Genomic DNA, 18,420 nt, shown 5'->3' on the forward strand with positions numbered 1-18,420 from the left:
GGAAACCACAATTTATAGCTGGATCCATCGGGACGCAACTTAGTTTGATTGACATCACGTACATAACCTTGCAAATACTCTCGATCCTCGTCCAGCTACACAGACGTCTGCGACGAGATCAAGCTAGAGATCAAAGATGGATGAGACGGCCGCGCCGCTGCCGGAGGCGGTGTCGCTCCCGGACGACGCCATCCGTGAGATCCTCGTCCGCGTGGAAGGCACGGCCACTCTCTTCCGCTGCGCCGTGACGTGCAAGAACTGGAGCCGCCTCGTAGCCGACGCCTCCTTCCTTCGTCGTCGCTGGCCGGATGATCATGGGGCGAGCCGCTTCCTCGCCGGGTTCTTGGCCCCGAAACGGCTCGACCGTACGGACCCCGACTTCCGGACAGGGAAGCCCATGTTTGCGACGTTTTTTGTCCCGACGCCACGGTCGGTGTTCGCCCGCCGCTCCCTCAGCTCCTTTTTCCCCAACGCCGACGCGTGCAACCTCGACAGCGCGGAGCCGCTCACTGCGCGCCGCGGCCTCCTTCTCGTGCGCCTCTCCCCGAACGTAGCTGTTGGCTATAAGTATGGCAAGTCTGTTGTTCATCTGGCCGTATGCAATCCGCTTGCCGGCGTGTGCGAAGTGCTTCCCCCACTATGCGGACATTTGGACTTCCGTGAAAGCAGCTACACCATCCTAACTAGTGCAGACTACTCGTCGAGCGCAGAGCAACAGTCTTTGCAACCGGGCTACTCGACCTTCTTTAAAGTGCTAATCATCGGCCCGATGAAATTCGGCCCGCCCAGCCTTTATAGGTTCTCGTCCAGTGAGTCAAGGTGGAGTAAGCCTATAAAATTAACTTTTGACACCGCTGGAGGGATCCGTGACTGTAAGCATCCCGATGCCATTGTGTGCCGCGGTAAGGTGCATTGGAGCGTCCGGAATTGGTATCCTGACTACTCTGTTGACATGGACATGGAGACGTTGCACATCTCTCAGACAATGATCATGGACAGGACAACTTACTCGGAAACCAACGAAGACCCACAACTTGCGGTCACCGCTGAAGGGACACCCTTGGTGTTACTTTTGTCAAGACCAGGCCTCCAACTAAAGGTCTGCACACGGCAAGATGGAAGAAAGAGCGAGAATGGTGCTGTTGTCAAGGCCACGTGGCTCACCACGCGCACTGTCGAGTTGAAACCACCTAGTCCGATTAAAAGAAGGCCAGAGAAAATATACCTGAGATTGTTAGGAGAGAAGAGTGGAACGATGCTACTTAAGGATAGTCAGAGGCAGATTTATGTAGCTGACGTTGAGACAGGAGAGATGGAGGAGTTTGAGTTGCCTAACGGTTTTGATGGGCTTAACCGTCGGAAGGTCATGTTGTTCAAGATGGACTGGTTGGCGTTATTCGTTTCCCGGCTCCGGAAGTGGTAGGTGCATGTATGTAAGTCGAGTCTACGCACAAAAAGGTCAGCCCAAGGATTATTTGTTTTTTTATTCTGTCATGTTTCAGCGTTGAGTGGATCATGAGCATCATTGTTAAGCCAAGTCACGCTTGTTATTGGTTTCGCCCAACATGAACTCAATTTTTGGTCTTTACCTTGTTACTTGTTTTGAGTAGCTTTGATAAGACATTTGAGAAATTTATGCATTTGATTCCTAGTTTGTATAAACATGTGGAAGCATCAGGCTCTTGTGCATGTTGGTGACATTGAGAAATAACAAATGTTGAGGAAATTCTCAGTCTAAACACAAGGATTTGTGAAGCTAACACAAGATGGACTTGACGGTTGATTCTTCTTTTTTTATGCTGAGGGTGTGAAGAAGTTAATTCTCACAATTCATAATGCTATCATGTGACGACACTTAACAAGCCCGCATCACTACTGTCAGATGGTGTGGGACGGCTTTGCGTGATATAAGTACATTGGGTGTTCGACGAACCATGTAGTTCTTTGATAAAGGGAAATAAATAAAGCTTCACGTCCCGAACCAATTTCTATCGAGCGGCGTTGGGGCTCTCCATGTCCTATTATCTGATGAACATAGGGTAGCACCGCCCCTCATAGAAGTGAATTCGCCAACCGACTCCAACGCCATCGATGTTGCTTGTCCTGCCTCATCCTCCAAGCTGGCGAGACAGATATCTAATCGGACCTTTGCCGTCACAGCCTTTGTCTAGTACCAGGGATACGTAATCCGTGACCGATGAGCTCTTGGATCCCCTCTGCATAGTTTTCAGGACATCTGTCGATTTCTAGTTTCTCTAGATGTTGCCGCATGTGTTTGTAGATGCGCGGATCAATAAAAAATGTTGCACAATGGATGTTCAATCAGCATATCTATCTAAAAAATAGTCATTGATGATAAATTGGCAAGTATGTCATTTCTCAAACAATGTGATTTCTACTTTGTATCTCCTTAGAAAGATAGGTAGGTGAAATCATGTACCACAGGAAGTAGTAAAAATATAATAACAACATATAAGTAAACACGATTCAGAAACTATGGAGCGCCGAATGCTTAAGCAAGTTCAATATAAGACCACGAGCTACCATTGCCAAAAAACTTGAGCATTTTCTATGCCCTCTGATTCTGACGCATGTCATGGTTAACTGGCACAGTACATTGTGGAGATGCAATGAACGGACAAAACGTCGGCAAAACGAGGCTAATTTTTCATCTCGATCTTTAACAAGCTATAGGAAATGTCACGGATAAACTAAAACAGCTGCCTGATTACTGCATTAGTCTAGAAACCCAGATTCACCATTGCTGGAACACTCATGGACATCATCCATCACTCACCTAATGCGGCAAGCACATGTCCATGAGCTCCATCATAAGAGAAGGGCAGCTTTCCCACAGATGCTGGAAGCCGCTGGTGACCATGACCGCCCTGAGCTTCGCCGGATCTGCAAGAAAATCGAAGCACGCCTGCTTTGGTCCCTCACAATGGTGCTGCTCGGCTAGCGCCAGGATGGTCACGACCGTGTCCACGTTAATGCACTCACAGATCCACTCCTCACAGATTAGCTTCAGCCGCCCCATGCCATACCTGTCTGCCGCGACGAGAATTTTCCGGCACGTGATGTGGTCGTTCGCCATCCCCTGCAGTGACAGTGAGCTCGTGTACGCGTAACGGAGCAGCGCCTTGAACACCTCCATCTCCATGTCTTCCAAGCGCACGACGCCAGCAGCGGCAACATTGCCCTCCTTCATTGGTCCGAAGAGCTCAGCTGCGAAGACCGGCGAGCGGGCCACGAGCACGCAACGGTGTGCGGCGACGGTCTCATCGCCAACCTCGAACACCACGTCGGCGCCCTTCTCAGTCTCGAGGAGCTCACCAAAGTCCTGGGACGAATCGCATGGGGGCACGGAGACGTAGGCCACAGCGTTGTCCGTGGAACGGTACCTGTGTATGACAAGGATGTCGCACCGGACCATGAACGAGTTGTTCTTTAGATGCTTGGAGTTCTCCAGGACCTTCCTGTTGATGAACTTCGTACACACCCAGCGGCCCCTGGAGGTGAATTCGTCCGCCGATGCCAACGCCAGCAACGCCGCCTGCTTCGCCTCCTCCTCCTCGCCCGCGAAACAGAATCTGAACTGGGCCTTCACCGCCGTCGCGCCATCTTCTTCTTCTAGTTCCAGGGAGAAGGACACATAGTCCGCAGCCTCCGAGCGATCACCGTTGGGGTAATAGTAGATGCACCAACGGTGGCCGCCGACTGTGAAGGGCTGTGAACCGATCCCCTCGCCGGTGGGGATGCCCTTGGTTCGGGAGTAGTCGTGGATTGTGAGAAAGTGGTACCCTTCCGTTTTGTCGGCGACGATGGCGGATGCAGACCTCGAGGGCGACATTGCCGGCCTACTCCTCGACATTGGCGGCGGTGAACGAAACAACTGTGCGTAGGATGGTTTCTTAAGTTCGATTTTGATATATACGACGCTGCTGCACTGCAAGCCGCACAGATTAAAAAGATGATGCAATCCAACGGTGCATGTGATACATCGTACTAAGGTGAGATTGTGGATTGAAATTATTGTCTCGTACGCTTAGGGGAGACGAAAGGAGGAGGGAGATCCTTTGGAAGATTTCGCCCAAATCTCCACACGTCAATTGTGGCTGAAACACTTTTGATGAACATGATGGTACATGTATAAGGGGTTTCCTGCATATATTTCTCACATGTACATGTATATATACTGGCCTATGGCTACCTGGAAATACAAGTTGCATATTTCCTAACAATGTCGAAGATGCTTTCGTTCATAGTGATATCCAGGAAATACATTTTCAGGCTGCACATGACTTGAACACAAACCGTGAAAAGTTCTTATGCTGATCCTTTCATAGCATAAAGATCCAAGAGACTAGCATTGAGATAGACCATGCTTCAACAAGAAGGTATTTACGGACTGATTTGCATTCAAGAGGTTGGTATATCACTACAATGAATCAGCTTCAGTTAGCTGGCCATTACTACTACGTAATGCTAAGTGACTATCAGTGGATTTTGGCATAGTTATTCCTGACATGTCTGAGAGTTTTGTCGGGTCTTTATCTGGCTACATGTCTGTGAGAAAATAGTGTAAAATCCTCAAATACACCTCTTTTGACAGAGGAAAGGTAAGAGTTATGTACGTCAGTGCCTCTCTTAGTTGCAGAACTGTAGCGACAACATGTAATGCAAGGACACTACAAAGAAATACTAAGATCACTTTATCAGCACATGCAGTCTATCAGTTGGTACAAAAAGGAAAAAAAAAACAGCCAAAATTCTGCGAACCTGGGAGAGTGGGTTCGTGGAGAAGTCTGGGATGGAGAGGAAATCATCCTCCGAGATGAACCCCTTGGTTCAGCTGGCAGAAGAAGCGTTATCTCTCCTGCTGTGAGACTTCAATTCAGTTGGGTAAAAACAACATCCCCACATAAATTAGACGAAAATTATGGTAATAAAAGGAAAAAATGTTGTGCTTTTGCTGACACTGCATATCATCTCCAATCGATACCTGACACGTGTTCCTTTTCAATTTAAGATAGGAAAAAAAAACTGTACAGTAGTGCCCAGAATTGCTTTTACATTTCTGTGATATGAAACCATCAGCAAAAAACACTGTTATTGAAAAAAAAGTGGCTTACTGCTGGCCACTGACGATTAAATTGTAATTTCACAGGCAGTATTGACCATATGCAGGGTATGAAGAAATGATTGTTGGATGTTTTAATTCTCTAAACTGTGATGGCATCTCATGATCCTCATCTGAATTCCTTGTTTTCTGATAGCCCTTAACCAACATGGCACCTCTAGTGGTAAACAGAAGCAGCCAACCGTACATCTGTTGGTTTATGATGTAACAGTGTTAAGTGATGAATAAAGAGGTACCTTTTTTGCAGTAAAAGGCAGACATATTGCCAACAAGGCGGCAATGAAAATTCTAGAAGCAAACTGATTTTCATGATTTGTACAGAATTTTCATGATGCATCCGATTCCTAAATCAGCACATCCTCAAAGGTATGGATATTGGTTGTTATATGTACCCTGCACAATTCCTTGGCAACAAGATCTCTTCTTTTTCATTGTTTCCAACTAGTGTCACATGTCAACCCTGAGTTTTGACCCAAGAAAGCAAAAAGGAGAAATTTACAGAAGCAACGTGGATGCAATGATCAAGCTATCTGGTAACAATCTCCTCGGAAAAAAAGAAAGCACAAGTGTGTTGCATTACTCATGCAAAGCGTTCTATATAGGCAGGTGAAATAATATAACCAGAAAACTGAGAGTTGCCCAGTCGAAATTAAATCAGCAGAGCTACCTGAAAAGTATCGTCCATGATAAATTGACAAGGGTGCCATTGCTGAAACAAGGTGATACTAGCTACCCCACAGTTAGTGCAGATGAATTCATAGACCACAAAAATAAGTTTAATAACATAAGTCAATAAGGTTCAGAGACCATAGAGTACCCATTGCTAAAACAGAAGCAATATATCATGTCAAAGACCTAAAACCCATGGGCTACCAGTATTAGTACCCAAAGCCTGAGCATTTTATTCCCTTTAATTCCAATGCATTCCAGGTTAACTGGCAGAATTGCGGGGATGCAGCGATATACTATAAGAGTCAAAGACAGCTAGCTGAGTAATTACCACTCGGCATGAACTACTCAACTAATGTGCAACATGGCCATGAGCGCAACCATAATAGAAGGGCAGCTCGTGCTCAGATGCTTGAAGCCGTCCGTGGCCACGAGAGCCCTCACATTATTTGGAGCAGTGAGAAATTCTAGGCATGCCTTCTTGAGCCCCTCACAGCGGTGCTGCTCGGCTAGCGCCAAGATGGTCGCCACAGTGCCGACCTCGATGTACTTGCACAACTTCTCCTCGCAGATCAACTTCAGCCGCCTCATGTCGTATCTGTCCGCCGCGACGAGTAGGTGCTGGTACACGGCTTCTTCGTCTTCCTTATTGCTCATCTCTGGCAATGAGCCGGTGTATACGAAATGAAGCAAAGCCTTGAACAGATCTGGCTCAATGTCTTCTACGCGAATGACACCTTCGACATTGCCCTTCTTCATGGGTCCGAAGAGCTCGGCAGCAAACACCGGAGAGCGGGCAGCGAGCACGCATCGGTGTGCACAGACGATCTTACTGCCGACCTTAAACACCACGTCAGCGCCGTTGTCGCTCTCGAGGAGCTCGCTGAGGTGCTGACGCAGGTCGCATGGGGGCACGGAGACGAAGGCCGCCGCGTCATCCACCGCGCGGCAATCATGAAAGACAATGATGTCGCACCGGATGGTGAAGGAAACGTTTAGATGCTCGGAGCTCTGCAGGTCCCAACTTTTGATTAACTTCGGGTGCTCCCAGCCGCTCCAGGAAGCGAAGTCCTTCACCGGTGACCATGTGAGGCTCAACTCCTGCCACAACTCCTCCTCGCACACGTCCCTGTCGCCGGCGAGGCAGAAAGAGAACTGGGCCTTCACAGCCGCCGCGACATCCTCGTCTAGCACCAGCGAGAGGGATACGTAATCCTCGACCGCCGAGCTGAGGCCGTTGGGGTAGTACCCGATGCGCCAGCGATGGGCGATGGCCGCCGATGGTGAAGGGTCTGGATTTGACGCACTTTCCGGTGGGAGCGGTGATTCTGGTATCGGAGTAGCCGTGGATCGTGAGAAGATGGCGCCCTCTCGCCCTGTCGGACACGATGGCGGACCTCGACAGCTCTCCGTCGGCTACGGGGGCCGCCATTGCCGATGCGCTCCGCGGAATTGGGCGCTCGATCTTAGCTCTCGTGGGGGGATGGGCTTGCGCTACTGCTTCGGGCGGCGAGGGTTTAGCGCCGCGGCTATAAAGGAGGAGCGGGGAAGGAAACGAGCGAGACCGGTGGGCTGGAAGGTTCGCCCAAATCCCCACCGGGCCGGGCCCGCACGTCATCGCCCGTAATGGCTGAAACGAATTTTCTGATTACGAAAGCATGTGCGTTTCAAATACTCCCTCCGTCCGAAAATACTTGTCCTAAAAATGGTTGAAAATGAATGTATCTATAACTAAAATAAGTCTAGATACAACCATTTCTAAAACAAGTATTTCCGGACGGAGGGAGTAATTGTCAAAACAATCATAAATAAGACCATGTACTTTCAAACTGAGAAGATGAAAATGGAGGTATCAAAAGTTTTAAAATACTATATACTAGTGAGCATGGACGACAAAATGATCACACTCTTTTCCAAATTTCACATGTATGTGGTGTCATGCATGATTTTTCTCACATGTCCTAAAATTCTGCGATATGAATTCTCTCCGACCTAACATGGCAAGTGGCTCAACCTCCGGCACCACATATGAATCCAAGATGAGGTTATGATTTTCTGCATAGTTTGGCAGCACGTTTTTTCCTCTAAAACCGTAGTAATTCATAACCATATTAGTATTCCAATGCCTAGGAAATGAATACCTCGGTCTTATAAAGCAGCAGTTTTGCTCAGTTTGATTTATAAAAAAAAGAGGTCTAGACCTCATCTGTTGTATTTGAAAACCATGGCTTTTTAAAAGCCACACTATTCTCTTAAACTAAAAAACAAAAACGAGGATGCCAAAGGTAGCCTAAATTTTACGGACATTCTTACAACCATTTCAAGGAACGAGTACTAACTTTTTTTTTGAGGATCCATAACAAACTAACTACAAGCAAGATTTGGCCATATGTGTACAGGTACACAAGAAAGCAACTGTGAGTGCCACTCTGTTTTCTTTCAAGTTCTACAGGGTATGGACAAATTGTTTTCGACAGACAGACAGAGCTTGCATCCTCATCTGCCGAACCCAATTGTTTTTCACTAGTGGATTGGTACTTCCACATCCATCTTCACTTCTTCAGGACAGGCTGGTCGATGATCTGAAACCACATCAGAAAATAAGTTGCAGATGAGTCCAGAGTATGGTATAAGAACAGAAGGCAATACAGAACAGGTCCCGGCAACATACTGCTAGCAGTACAGAGCAGAGGGCGACATGAAGTCCATACATGCTATGGAACCTCTCTTGACGTCACATCTCTTGTTTTGCAAGTGAATGTACTATGCAATGAAATACATGTTTGTTAAGAAGTGAGAACCTCACTTTGTCGCGCTGACATTGATGATCCTGTTAGGTCCGGTAAAACCTCTGCCGGGTCCTTGAAGGTTGCTTTCCCTTTGCCCATCGATATCATACACCTTAAGCATCACTGTTCCATGAAGCATAAAACCAAATCGATACCAGCAAATGAGTTATCATGAGGACCAAAGAGTCCATCTCAACATATACTCGTTTCAAAAATCAAAAGGAAAGAAAACAATAAATTCAAACACGATTAAGAATTACACTTGATCTTTTTCTGAAGGCTGGCCCTTGCGTTCAAGTAGAGGGGAAGGAAACAAAATCTTTAAAGTTCAAATTATCAACCATACGTAGCAACCTCTGCACAAAAGCAGAGAAATGAAAGCTCAAAAAACCACACCCATGCCTATAATTGACATTGCTGAATCTCCAAAGTATAGCTTTGACAGTCAAACATAGAACAACAAGAATCAACAATCGTTTTTTCTCTTGTGGAACTGCATGAGATATGGCATATGAGATAGTACTAAGTTTTACAGGGAAAGAAAACGAGCAGCCGATCTTCTAGGGAAAGAAAACGAGCAGCCGATCTTCTACAGCATGCATTTTGGCAAAATAATTATATGGGCCACTGAACTTTGATGGACTACTGATATTACCTTTTACTGGAATGAAGATTGCTGCTAAATCATAGGTCCTATCCTGAAGACTATGATGACATTCGCATCTACTGAAGCTAACCTAAGCTGGAGCGTTTTTCCAACAAGATGTGGAAGATGCTTTCATTCATAGTGATGTTAATGAAATAAATTTTCAGGTTCCACATGACTTAAACACAAACTGTGAAAAAAGTTCTTATGCTAATCCTTTCATAGCATTGAGATAGACCATGATCATCAACAAGAAGGTATTCACCAACTGATTTGCATTGAACAGGTCGGCATATCACTACAATGGATCAGCTTCAGTTATCTGGCAATAGCTACTACTTACTACTAGGTGACTATCAGTTGATTTCTGATCAAGATGGTTATTTTCAGAATTTTTGGGGTATCTGACACTCAATGTCAAAGCAGCACATCTGACATGTTTGACGGTAATGTTGGGTCTTTGTCTTGGGGCTATATGTCTGAAAAAACAATCTAAAATCCTCAAATACACATCCTAGATGGAGTTCTAATTCACTTTTCCCCACAATTTACAGAGGAACACTAAGGGTTATGTAAATCAGTACCTCTCTTGGCTGCAGAACTCTGCACTAAACCTAGGGGGGAACCACAGGCTGCATAGCTCACTAGTGTAGCAACAGCATAATCCAAGGACAGTACATAAAACCAAGATCACTATTGGCATGTGCAGCCGATCAGTTCGTACAAAAAGGGGCAAAGCAGCCAAAACTCTGCGGACCTCAGAGAGCAGTTTGGTGGAGAACTCAGGGATGTAGAGGAAGCCCTTGGCGTTATGGTAGAGCTGGCAGAACCGCTCGTACCTGCTGCGAGACTTCAGTTCAAATGGAAAAAAACAGCAACACCACATCAATTAATTCTGGTAATGGTAGAACAAAGTGTTGTGTTTCTGTTGACACTACCGATCACCAACACAACACACTTGTGCTGCTTTCAATATAAGATAGGAAATGGCTTTGCTGCTCCCTGAAGATTGACTTACAATTTCACAGGCAACCTGGCCCGCATCGAAAACAAGAAAAGAAAATGTTGGATGTTTTAATTACTGAGTTGAGATAGTATCCCATGACCCCCATGCAAATTTCTTGTAATGCGACTGGCCTTAACCAACATGATACCTCTTCTGATGAACATAATCAAATTATTGCGTTTAACATGTACTTAAAACATACCAACAATAGCAACCCGAGAGGCAAACTGGTTTTCATGATTTGTCAGAGAATTTTCATGACGCCCTTGTTCCCAAATCACCAAATTCTCAAGGGTATGGGTATTGATCGTTACCTGCAGAATTCCTGGATCTTTTTCTTCATTTCCTACTAGTGTCAACCCTGTTTTTTTAGTCGTATAAGGAGAAGGAGAAGGGGAGAAAATAACAGGACCAGCAAAGATGCAATGATCAAGATATCTGATAAGAAAGCAATGTTTGATTAACAGGCAGAGTAGATAAGAGAATGTGTTGACATCTCCTTAAGAAATAATATAACCAGATAACTAACAGTTGTGCAGTGAAGATTCACTCGGCACAAGTGTAGCATTCATCTGTATGCATAGGAAATAATATAACCAGATCTAACCAGATAACTAATAGTTGCCCGGTGGAGGTTCAATCATCACATCTACCTGAAAAATAGCCATCCATTATAAATGGGCAAGGGTGTCATTGCTGAAACAGTCTGATACTGCTCATCTCCTTAGAAAGATATGGTCGCTGAAATCATGTACCACGAAAACCAAGTGATAATAATATAAGTTTAAATAAAGTTCAGAAAGCATGAAGCGCCCCATGCTAAACCACAAGCTATCATTGTCTAAAAACTTGAGCATTCTATGCCTTCTGATTCCAACGCAATTCCTGGTTAATTGGCATGGTTGCAGAGATGCAATGAACCGACAAAACAGGGCAAAATGAGGCTAATTTTGCATCTCGGTTGTTAACTCGGATAGATGCAGGACGGCTACCTGATTACTACATTAGTCTAGAAACCACGATTCACCGTTGCACTGGGGACATGGCCACGAGCTCGACCATAAGAGAAGGGCAGCTCACGCTGAGATGCTGGAAGCCGTCAGTGGCTGCGACGGCCCTCAGATTTTCTGGAGCAGCGAGAAAATCAAAGCATGCCTTCTTCAGGCCCTCACAGCAGTGTTGCTCGGCCAGTGCCAGGATGTTCGCCGCCGTGCCAATGTCAATGTACTCGCACAGCTTCTCCTCGCAAATCAGCTTCAACCGCCCCATGTCGAACCTGTCTGCAGCGACAAGCAGATGCTGGCAGGTGACGTCTTCCTCTTCTTTAAGCATCTCGGGCAATGAGCCGGTGTATGCAAAATGGAGCATCGCCTTGAACACCTCCACCTCCATGTCTTCCACACGCACGATGCCATCGTCAGCCTTGCCCTCCTTCATTGGTCCGAAGAGCTCGGCTGCGAAGACTGACGAGCGGGCTGCCAGCACACACCGGTGCGCGGCGATGGTCTCACCGCCGACCTCGAACACCACATCGGCACCTTTCTCGGTCTCGAGGAGCTTGCCAAGGTCCCCCTGCAGGTCGCACGGGGGCACGGAGACGAAAGCCGCCGCCGCCGCGTGCTGGGCGCGGTAACCATGGACGACGAGGATATCACACCGGACGGTGAACGAGTCGTTCTCTAGATTCTTGGACTTCTGCAGGTCCTCCCTTCTGATGAAGGTCGAGTACCAGTTGAGGAAGCAAGACCTCCTGGACGAGAATGTGAACACCGGCGCCGCCGTCAGCCCGGCCGCTTGAATTTTCTCCGCTTCCCCAGAGAGGCAGAAGCAGTGCTTCGCCTTCACCCCCGCCGCGACATCTTCGTCGAGGATTAGGGAGAGGGATACGTAATCCGCGACCGCCGAGTTCATGCCGTTGGGGTAGTAGTCGATGCGCCAGCAGTGGCCGCCGACTTTGAAGCGCCTGGAACTGATCTTCTCTCCGGTGGGAAGGTCCTTGGTGCAGGAGTAGCCGTGGATGGTGAGGAAGTGGTGCCCGCTGGCCGTGTCGGCCACGATGGCGGACCTCGACGGCTTCCCGCTGTTGCCGGAGGACGCCATTGCCGACCTGCTCCGCGGAACGGGCACTCGCAGCTCTCGCGGCGGCGAAAGGGGGAGGAACGGAGAAAGGAGACGAGACTGATGGCGGCTTCTGGAGGAAGCTTCCCCCCAAGGGCCAAGGCCCAAATCCCCACTGGGCTGGGCTCCACACGTCATCCTCTGTAATGGCTGGAACGAATCTTACATCTGAGAGTTTCGAAAAGAATGTCAAACAACCATAAATAAGACCATTTTTTAAGTGAGAAGAGAAAATTTGAAGTAGCACAACTTGCAAAATTTTTGATATTTATATTACTAAGCACGGACTAAAATGGATCATGTACCTTTTCCAAAATTCACACGTGTGTGATGTCATTCATGGTTTTTCTTAGTTTTTTTTTCTTCTAATTGCATATATGAATTCTCGCTATGCTAGCGACAAATACGTGTTCGACTCCAACCAGTAGATATGTTCGGATTTTAGTCCTCGCATGAGCGGCGCTCAAATGGATGACGACGCTTCATCTTTGAGTAGGTCTTTCGGGCTTCGATCCACCTCGAGTCCATTCATCGCAACAAACTCGACGGAGCTTTGACATAAATTTTTGTTAACTCCTTGCTACGACAAGGTTAGTGTTTCTCGTCGCACATAGGCGACGGCGATATCTAGTGTCAAGTTCTTCTAATTTATTGAGTTCAACGGCGATGACCATGGATCCGGGACACTAATTTTTAGGGGCATGTGTATGAAGACTTCTTGACTGTCATCGATAAGATCAGGTCGGCTTCGGGACCGTAACGGCGATAGTAGTGCGTCGGCGGCCCATTCAGCCGTCGCCAGTGGTCGTTTAGTAGTCCAAGGACCTCGATGTAAACTCTTATCATGCTAGGGTGAGAAGACGAGATTATAATTTTTCGTATAAATTTTATTGACACTCCCCACAACCATTGTAGGTCCTCTTTGGATTGCAGAAAATTAAAACCATAGGAATTGAAAAAACATAGGATAGGATGCCACACGTTGAGAATTAGAGGATGCCGCCCCGCGTGTTGCTGTGAGGATCAATTGCATATGCTTGAGTGATTTGATTGTATGGGACATGAATTGTTGAATTAATAATAAATGAATTAAAACTAAAAAACATATTATATACTATATTTGATTATTGAGTTAAAAATATTTATTGAATATAAGTGGCATAATATAAGGGGAAATTTTCATGCATGTTGAGTGGACTTTTGATGAGGTGGCATATGGTGTGGTGGGATGTGTGCATGGAATCAAGTAATAATGGAAAACTTTTTTTCATGCATGTTATGATGGCCCTTTGATGAGGTGACATGTGTGTATGTTAATATAATAGAGATAGTAGGATCAACTATTTACGTATATATAAGATTTCTACATGATATATGACAAATAAATTTTGTGAGCGGTGTATTTGGATGGTGCGGAAGAAAAACATAGGAATTTTGGAGGATTGGTAAGAAAGTGTTGAAGGACAGAGTGCAAGTGTATTAGACTTCTCAAATGAAAAAAGAAACGAGGTTTGAGTTCATCTTGAGATTTCTATGGGATGAAGGGCATCCGAATTTAATAACCCCAATCCTAACATCGCTTCATGTTGGAGGTGAATTTTTTTGTCGCGTCATTACCTTGCTGAAGGTATTGTGTACTTGTTGTTGTGCTGGTCTTCATTGTATGCTCTCAGCAACCAGGATGAAAATCCTTGTCCAGGCCATCTTCAGACAAACATGACGACGGTTAAGCAATGATATTTATCCCTTTTTGAAGGCGTTGTTGTGGAAGAAGTTGACTTAGTCATAGGTGTTTATTTCATATCTTGTCATGGTTCAGCCGTAATTGTTTTTGTTACGTGCTCTGATTAATAATTAATAAGGATGGTTGTGTGCATACCAGGGTTTTAACATCCTTTTCAAGAAAATAAAAATAAAGGCTATGATCCAAAGAAAATTCATATGGACTAGAATATCTGAAATTCTTATATTTTCCCTGCCAAAGAGTGCATTAAGGAACTTCTATAATGGGCTAAACGGACACTCAGTTGTACTCCCTCCGTTCCCGTGTTAGCTTGCAAAAATGTCTTATATCGTGGGGCAGAGAGGGTACCGTATAACGAACAGTCATGGCTATGAGGCCACTCACGCTCTATTGGCTGTGGAAATAAAAACTGGCAGGGTTATGGAAGATTATATCCGATAGACGAATATAACCTTTAAAGTTCAATCCAAAAAGTGGAAGGAAACAAAGTCCTTAAAGTTCAATCCATCAACCTCTGCATGAAACAGGAGAAATGAAGGCTCAATGGCAGACCAGTGTCAATTGGCACTTGCTGAATCTCCAAAGTATAGCTTTGACAGTCAAACATAGGACAAGGAGAATCAACAGAGCCAGTTTTTTTTTTACAACTGCAGTGATGTTCAGGAAATAAAATTTCAGGTTCCACATGACTTAAACACAAACCATTACAAGATTCTTTTTATTCTAATCCTTTCATACTATAGCATAAAAGATCAAGTTACTACAGTAGCATTTAGATTCACCTTGATCATCAACAAGGTTTCTAATCAAGATGATTTTTCAGGAATTCTGGAGTATCTGCCACTCAATATCTCAGCGACACATCTGACAGGTGTGCTGGGTCTTTGACTTTGGGCTAGATGTCTGTGAGAATACACCTCACAATTTACAGAGGAATGCTAAGGGTTATAAATTATAATAATCAGTGCCTCTCTTGGTTGCAGAACTATGCACGAAACATAGGGGGTCAGTACAGCTAAGTACTTAGTACTGTGGCAACAGCATAATCCAAGGACAGTACATAAAACAGATGACTTATCGATCAGCACATGCAATCAACCAGTTCATACCAAAAGGCACAAAGCAGCAAAAATTCCACGTACCACTTATGCGAAGAAGTATGCAGAGCAGGTTGGTGGAGAACTCGGGGACGGAGGGGAACTCGTCCTCGGAGAATAACCTCTTGGCGCTGCGGTCCAGGTAGCAAACCACTCATGCCTGCTGCAGAGACTTCAGTTTGATTGGGAAAACAACAGTATCTTTGCAACAATGCCAATGAACCAGGAACAACAGTGTCTTCAGTACAATAAACTCACAAAGCAAGGCAAAATGAGGGTATAATTTTGCATCTAAGAGAGCTACCCAGATTACTCTTAGTCTAGAAAGATGTTTTAACATTGCTAGAACACTCAGAGGCGTTATCCAATGACATGGCCATGAGCTTGACCATAAGAGACGGCCAGCTCTCGCTGAGATGTTGTAAGCCGTCGGTGGCCACGGTGGCTCTCAGATTTGCCGGCAAGGCGAGAAAATTGAAGCACGCCTTCTTCAGCCCCTCACAGTGGTGCTGCTCGGCTAGCATGAGGATGGTCGCCGCCCTGCCAACATCGATGTACTCGCACAGCTTCTCCTCGCAGATCAGCTTCAGCCGCTCCATGCTGTACCTGTCCGCCGCGACGAGCAGATGCTGGCAGGTGACATCTTCCTCTTCCTTGCGCATCTCTGGCAAGGAGCCAGTATACGCGAAACGGAGCAGCGCCTTGAACACCTCGGCATCCATTTCTTCCACGCGCACGCTGCTGCCGGCGGCATTACCCTCCTTCATGGGTCCGAAGAGCTCAGCCGCGAACACCGGTGAGCAGGCCGCGAGCACGCACCGGTGCGCGGCAATGGTCTCACTACCGACATCGAACACCACGTCGGCGCCCATCTTGGTCTCGAGCAGCCTGCCAAGGTTCTGGCGCAGGTCGCAAGGGGGCACGGAGACGAAGGCCACCGCATCCGCCGCACGGTAACCGTGGAAGACGACGATGTCGCACCGCACGGTGAAGGAATCGTTCCTGAGATGCTTGGAGCTCTCCAGCTCATCCATTTTGATGAAGGTACTGTACGCCCAGCCCCCCTGGGAGGGGAAGTGGTCCACCGGTCTCGACGCCATCGACGCCGCTTGAAGCGCCTCCTCCTCCCCGCCGGCGAGACAGATGTCGAACTGGGCCTTCACCCCCGGCGTGACGTCTTCGCGTAGCAACAGGGAGAGGGACACGAAATCCGCGACTGCCGGCTTCGAGCCGTTGGGGTAGTATTCGATCCGCCAGCGGTGGCCGCCGATGAAGAAAGAGCGGGACTTGACGCGCTTTCCGGTGGGAATGGCCTTGGTGCAGGAGTAGCCATGGATGGTGAGAAGGTGGTGCCCGCTCGTCGTGTTGGCCACGACGGCGGACCTTGACGGCCCTCTGCCGGCGCCGGAGGACGCCATTGCCAACCTACTCCGCGAGACTGATGTGGGTTGTTGCTGCAGATTAATTTAGGCGAGGGTTTTGCGCAGCCAAAGGGTAATTTTTGTTTCTTTTGAGAAAACCAAAGGGTAAATAGGAACGTACGGAGATGAAGACTCGCCACGGGCCCCGGGCCCCACAAGTTAACCTTTCTTTTCGGGAAAAGCTTACCTTCACCGGCCGATTGCGCATTCCCGTCCGATTTATGCTTCATCGGACGGTCGAGAGCACTCCCACGTCTGCTGGAGGCGTGTTCGTTTCCTGCAACTCACCTCTTGTTTCAGGACAGCCCTTTCTGCAACTGGATAACAGAAGGGAGGGGTTTCATCCTGCAGAAGCGTGGGCTCGCATGGCTGGGAGTGTGAGCGGCTCGATTTGGGAGGGCGGCGGCGCAAGGCATTGGGCGACTGGGGCTTATCCAATGCGGTGGCGTCGACGACTGGCTCGGGATCGGTGGTGGCTGGCGCCGACTCCAGCAGGTACGGTTCATTTTCTGGCCGATGTGGCGATGGTGGTGCTCCCTGCTATTTCTCTTGTTTCTGCAACAGACCATTTGTTGCGGGAAGTAACGAGTGGGCATGCACACTTGTTTCTGCAGCTGAGCATTTGTTGCGGAAAGTAACGAGTGGACATGCAGTCTTGTTTCTGCAACAGAGCATTTGTGGCAGGAACTAACGAGTGGGTATGCGGTCTTGTTTCTGCAACAGAGCGTTTGTTGTGGGAAGTAAAGAGTGGGCATGTGGTCTTATTTCTGCAACAGAGCGTTTGTTGTGGGAAGTAAAGAGTGGGCATGTGGTCTTGTTTCTGCAACAGAGTGTTTGTTGCGGGAAGTAACGAGTGGACATACAGGGTGCGAACACTACATCAGACAACTATGAGCTCGGGCATCCAACGACCATCAAGGCGGCGGATAATATGTAAACATCGGCGAGGATAGGAAGACGCCTACTATTGGAACTTGGCCAACAAATACAATCATGTTTGAGATGAGGAAAATAAAACGCAGGCAGCATCATTTTTTGGGCAGTGATCTGCGCCGGTGTGCCGGTCCAACAGTTGGGCCCGTCAAGCCCATACCGTTTGATGCATTGCCTCCCAACCGTCAGATCGAGCCCTCCTGCATCGTCGTCTACCTTTTGCGTCATCTTTTCCCTCGATAACAAGCGCGATTGAGACGAGCCACGGCAAGAGCCACGGGCCATCCCACACCCAGCCATGGGCGTCTACCTCGTCGTCGTCCCCGTCGCCGTTTGCCGCTCGCCGTCGCCATCGCCGGTCACCTGTTGGAGCACAGGTGCCCCATGGCCCGCCCCCTCTCATGCAACAAAAAAATGGACCCAACAAAGAAAAACGACCCTGTCGGTCCCTGGAGTTCGTCGCCGTTGCAGCTCCGCCGAGAAGCCATTGCAGTAGTCAGTTACATCAATGGTGAGGTGCCGATTCAACCTTTTTGTCGTGGTCTCTGATTGAAGCTTTTCAGAAATAGGGTTGAAACTTTTCATGTCAACAATTGCAACTTTTTTGTTCTATACTCACGGGGTTGAAGCTTTCTATACAGCTGATTGAAGCTTTGTATAAAGCAGGTTAAAGCTTTTCAATTCACCGCTGAAGACGAAAGGGCGGGACTTGATGCGCTTCCCAGTGGAAATGGCCTTAATGCGGGAGTAGCCATGGATCGTGAGTAGGTGGTGCCCGCCCGTCGTGTCGGCCACGATGGTGGACCTCGACGACTCTCCACCGGCGTCGGAGGACACCATTGCCAATCTGCTCC

The 18,420-nt window shown here is 47.4% G+C and overlaps 3 protein-coding genes and 2 pseudogenes across 3 annotated transcripts; all 5 read right to left on the reverse strand.

The window, feature by feature from the left end:
* Positions 1-2,432: 2,432 nt before the first annotated feature.
* Positions 2,433-3,885, reverse strand: LOC123131232 (BTB/POZ and MATH domain-containing protein 1-like). The gene has a single exon (XM_044550954.1). It carries the CDS (start codon positions 3,872-3,874, stop codon positions 2,798-2,800), a length of 1,077 nt encoding a protein of 358 aa, XP_044406889.1. The 5' UTR covers positions 3,875-3,885; the 3' UTR covers positions 2,433-2,797.
* A 1,467-nt stretch (positions 3,886-5,352) lies between these two features.
* LOC123131233 (BTB/POZ and MATH domain-containing protein 1-like) lies at positions 5,353-7,244 on the reverse strand (annotated as a pseudogene).
* A 1,120-nt stretch (positions 7,245-8,364) lies between these two features.
* On the reverse strand, positions 8,365-10,350 carry LOC123129781 (calcineurin subunit B-like; annotated as a pseudogene).
* A 740-nt stretch (positions 10,351-11,090) lies between these two features.
* LOC123131234 (BTB/POZ and MATH domain-containing protein 1-like) lies at positions 11,091-12,426 on the reverse strand. Its single transcript, XM_044550955.1, has one exon. The coding sequence runs from the start codon at positions 12,351-12,353 to the stop codon at positions 11,277-11,279; it is 1,077 nt and encodes a 358-aa protein (XP_044406890.1). The 5' UTR covers positions 12,354-12,426; the 3' UTR covers positions 11,091-11,276.
* A 3,069-nt stretch (positions 12,427-15,495) lies between these two features.
* On the reverse strand, positions 15,496-16,641 carry LOC123131235 (BTB/POZ and MATH domain-containing protein 1-like). The gene has a single exon (XM_044550956.1). It carries the CDS (start codon positions 16,628-16,630, stop codon positions 15,533-15,535), a length of 1,098 nt encoding a protein of 365 aa, XP_044406891.1. The 5' UTR covers positions 16,631-16,641; the 3' UTR covers positions 15,496-15,532.
* Between the last annotated feature and the right edge of the window lie 1,779 nt (positions 16,642-18,420).

Source organism: Triticum aestivum, chromosome 6A, assembly GCF_018294505.1.
Source record: "Triticum aestivum cultivar Chinese Spring chromosome 6A, IWGSC CS RefSeq v2.1, whole genome shotgun sequence".
Lineage (NCBI taxonomy): Eukaryota > Viridiplantae > Streptophyta > Magnoliopsida > Poales > Poaceae > Triticum > Triticum aestivum.

Coding starts and splice junctions, on each gene's coding strand:
- LOC123131235 (XM_044550956.1), bottom strand. CDS start 16,630: ATGGCGTCCTCCGGCGCCGGCAGAGGGCCGTCAAGGTCCGCCGTCGTG.
- LOC123131234 (XM_044550955.1), bottom strand. CDS start 12,353: ATGGCGTCCTCCGGCAACAGCGGGAAGCCGTCGAGGTCCGCCATCGTG.
- LOC123131232 (XM_044550954.1), bottom strand. CDS start 3,874: ATGTCGAGGAGTAGGCCGGCAATGTCGCCCTCGAGGTCTGCATCCGCC.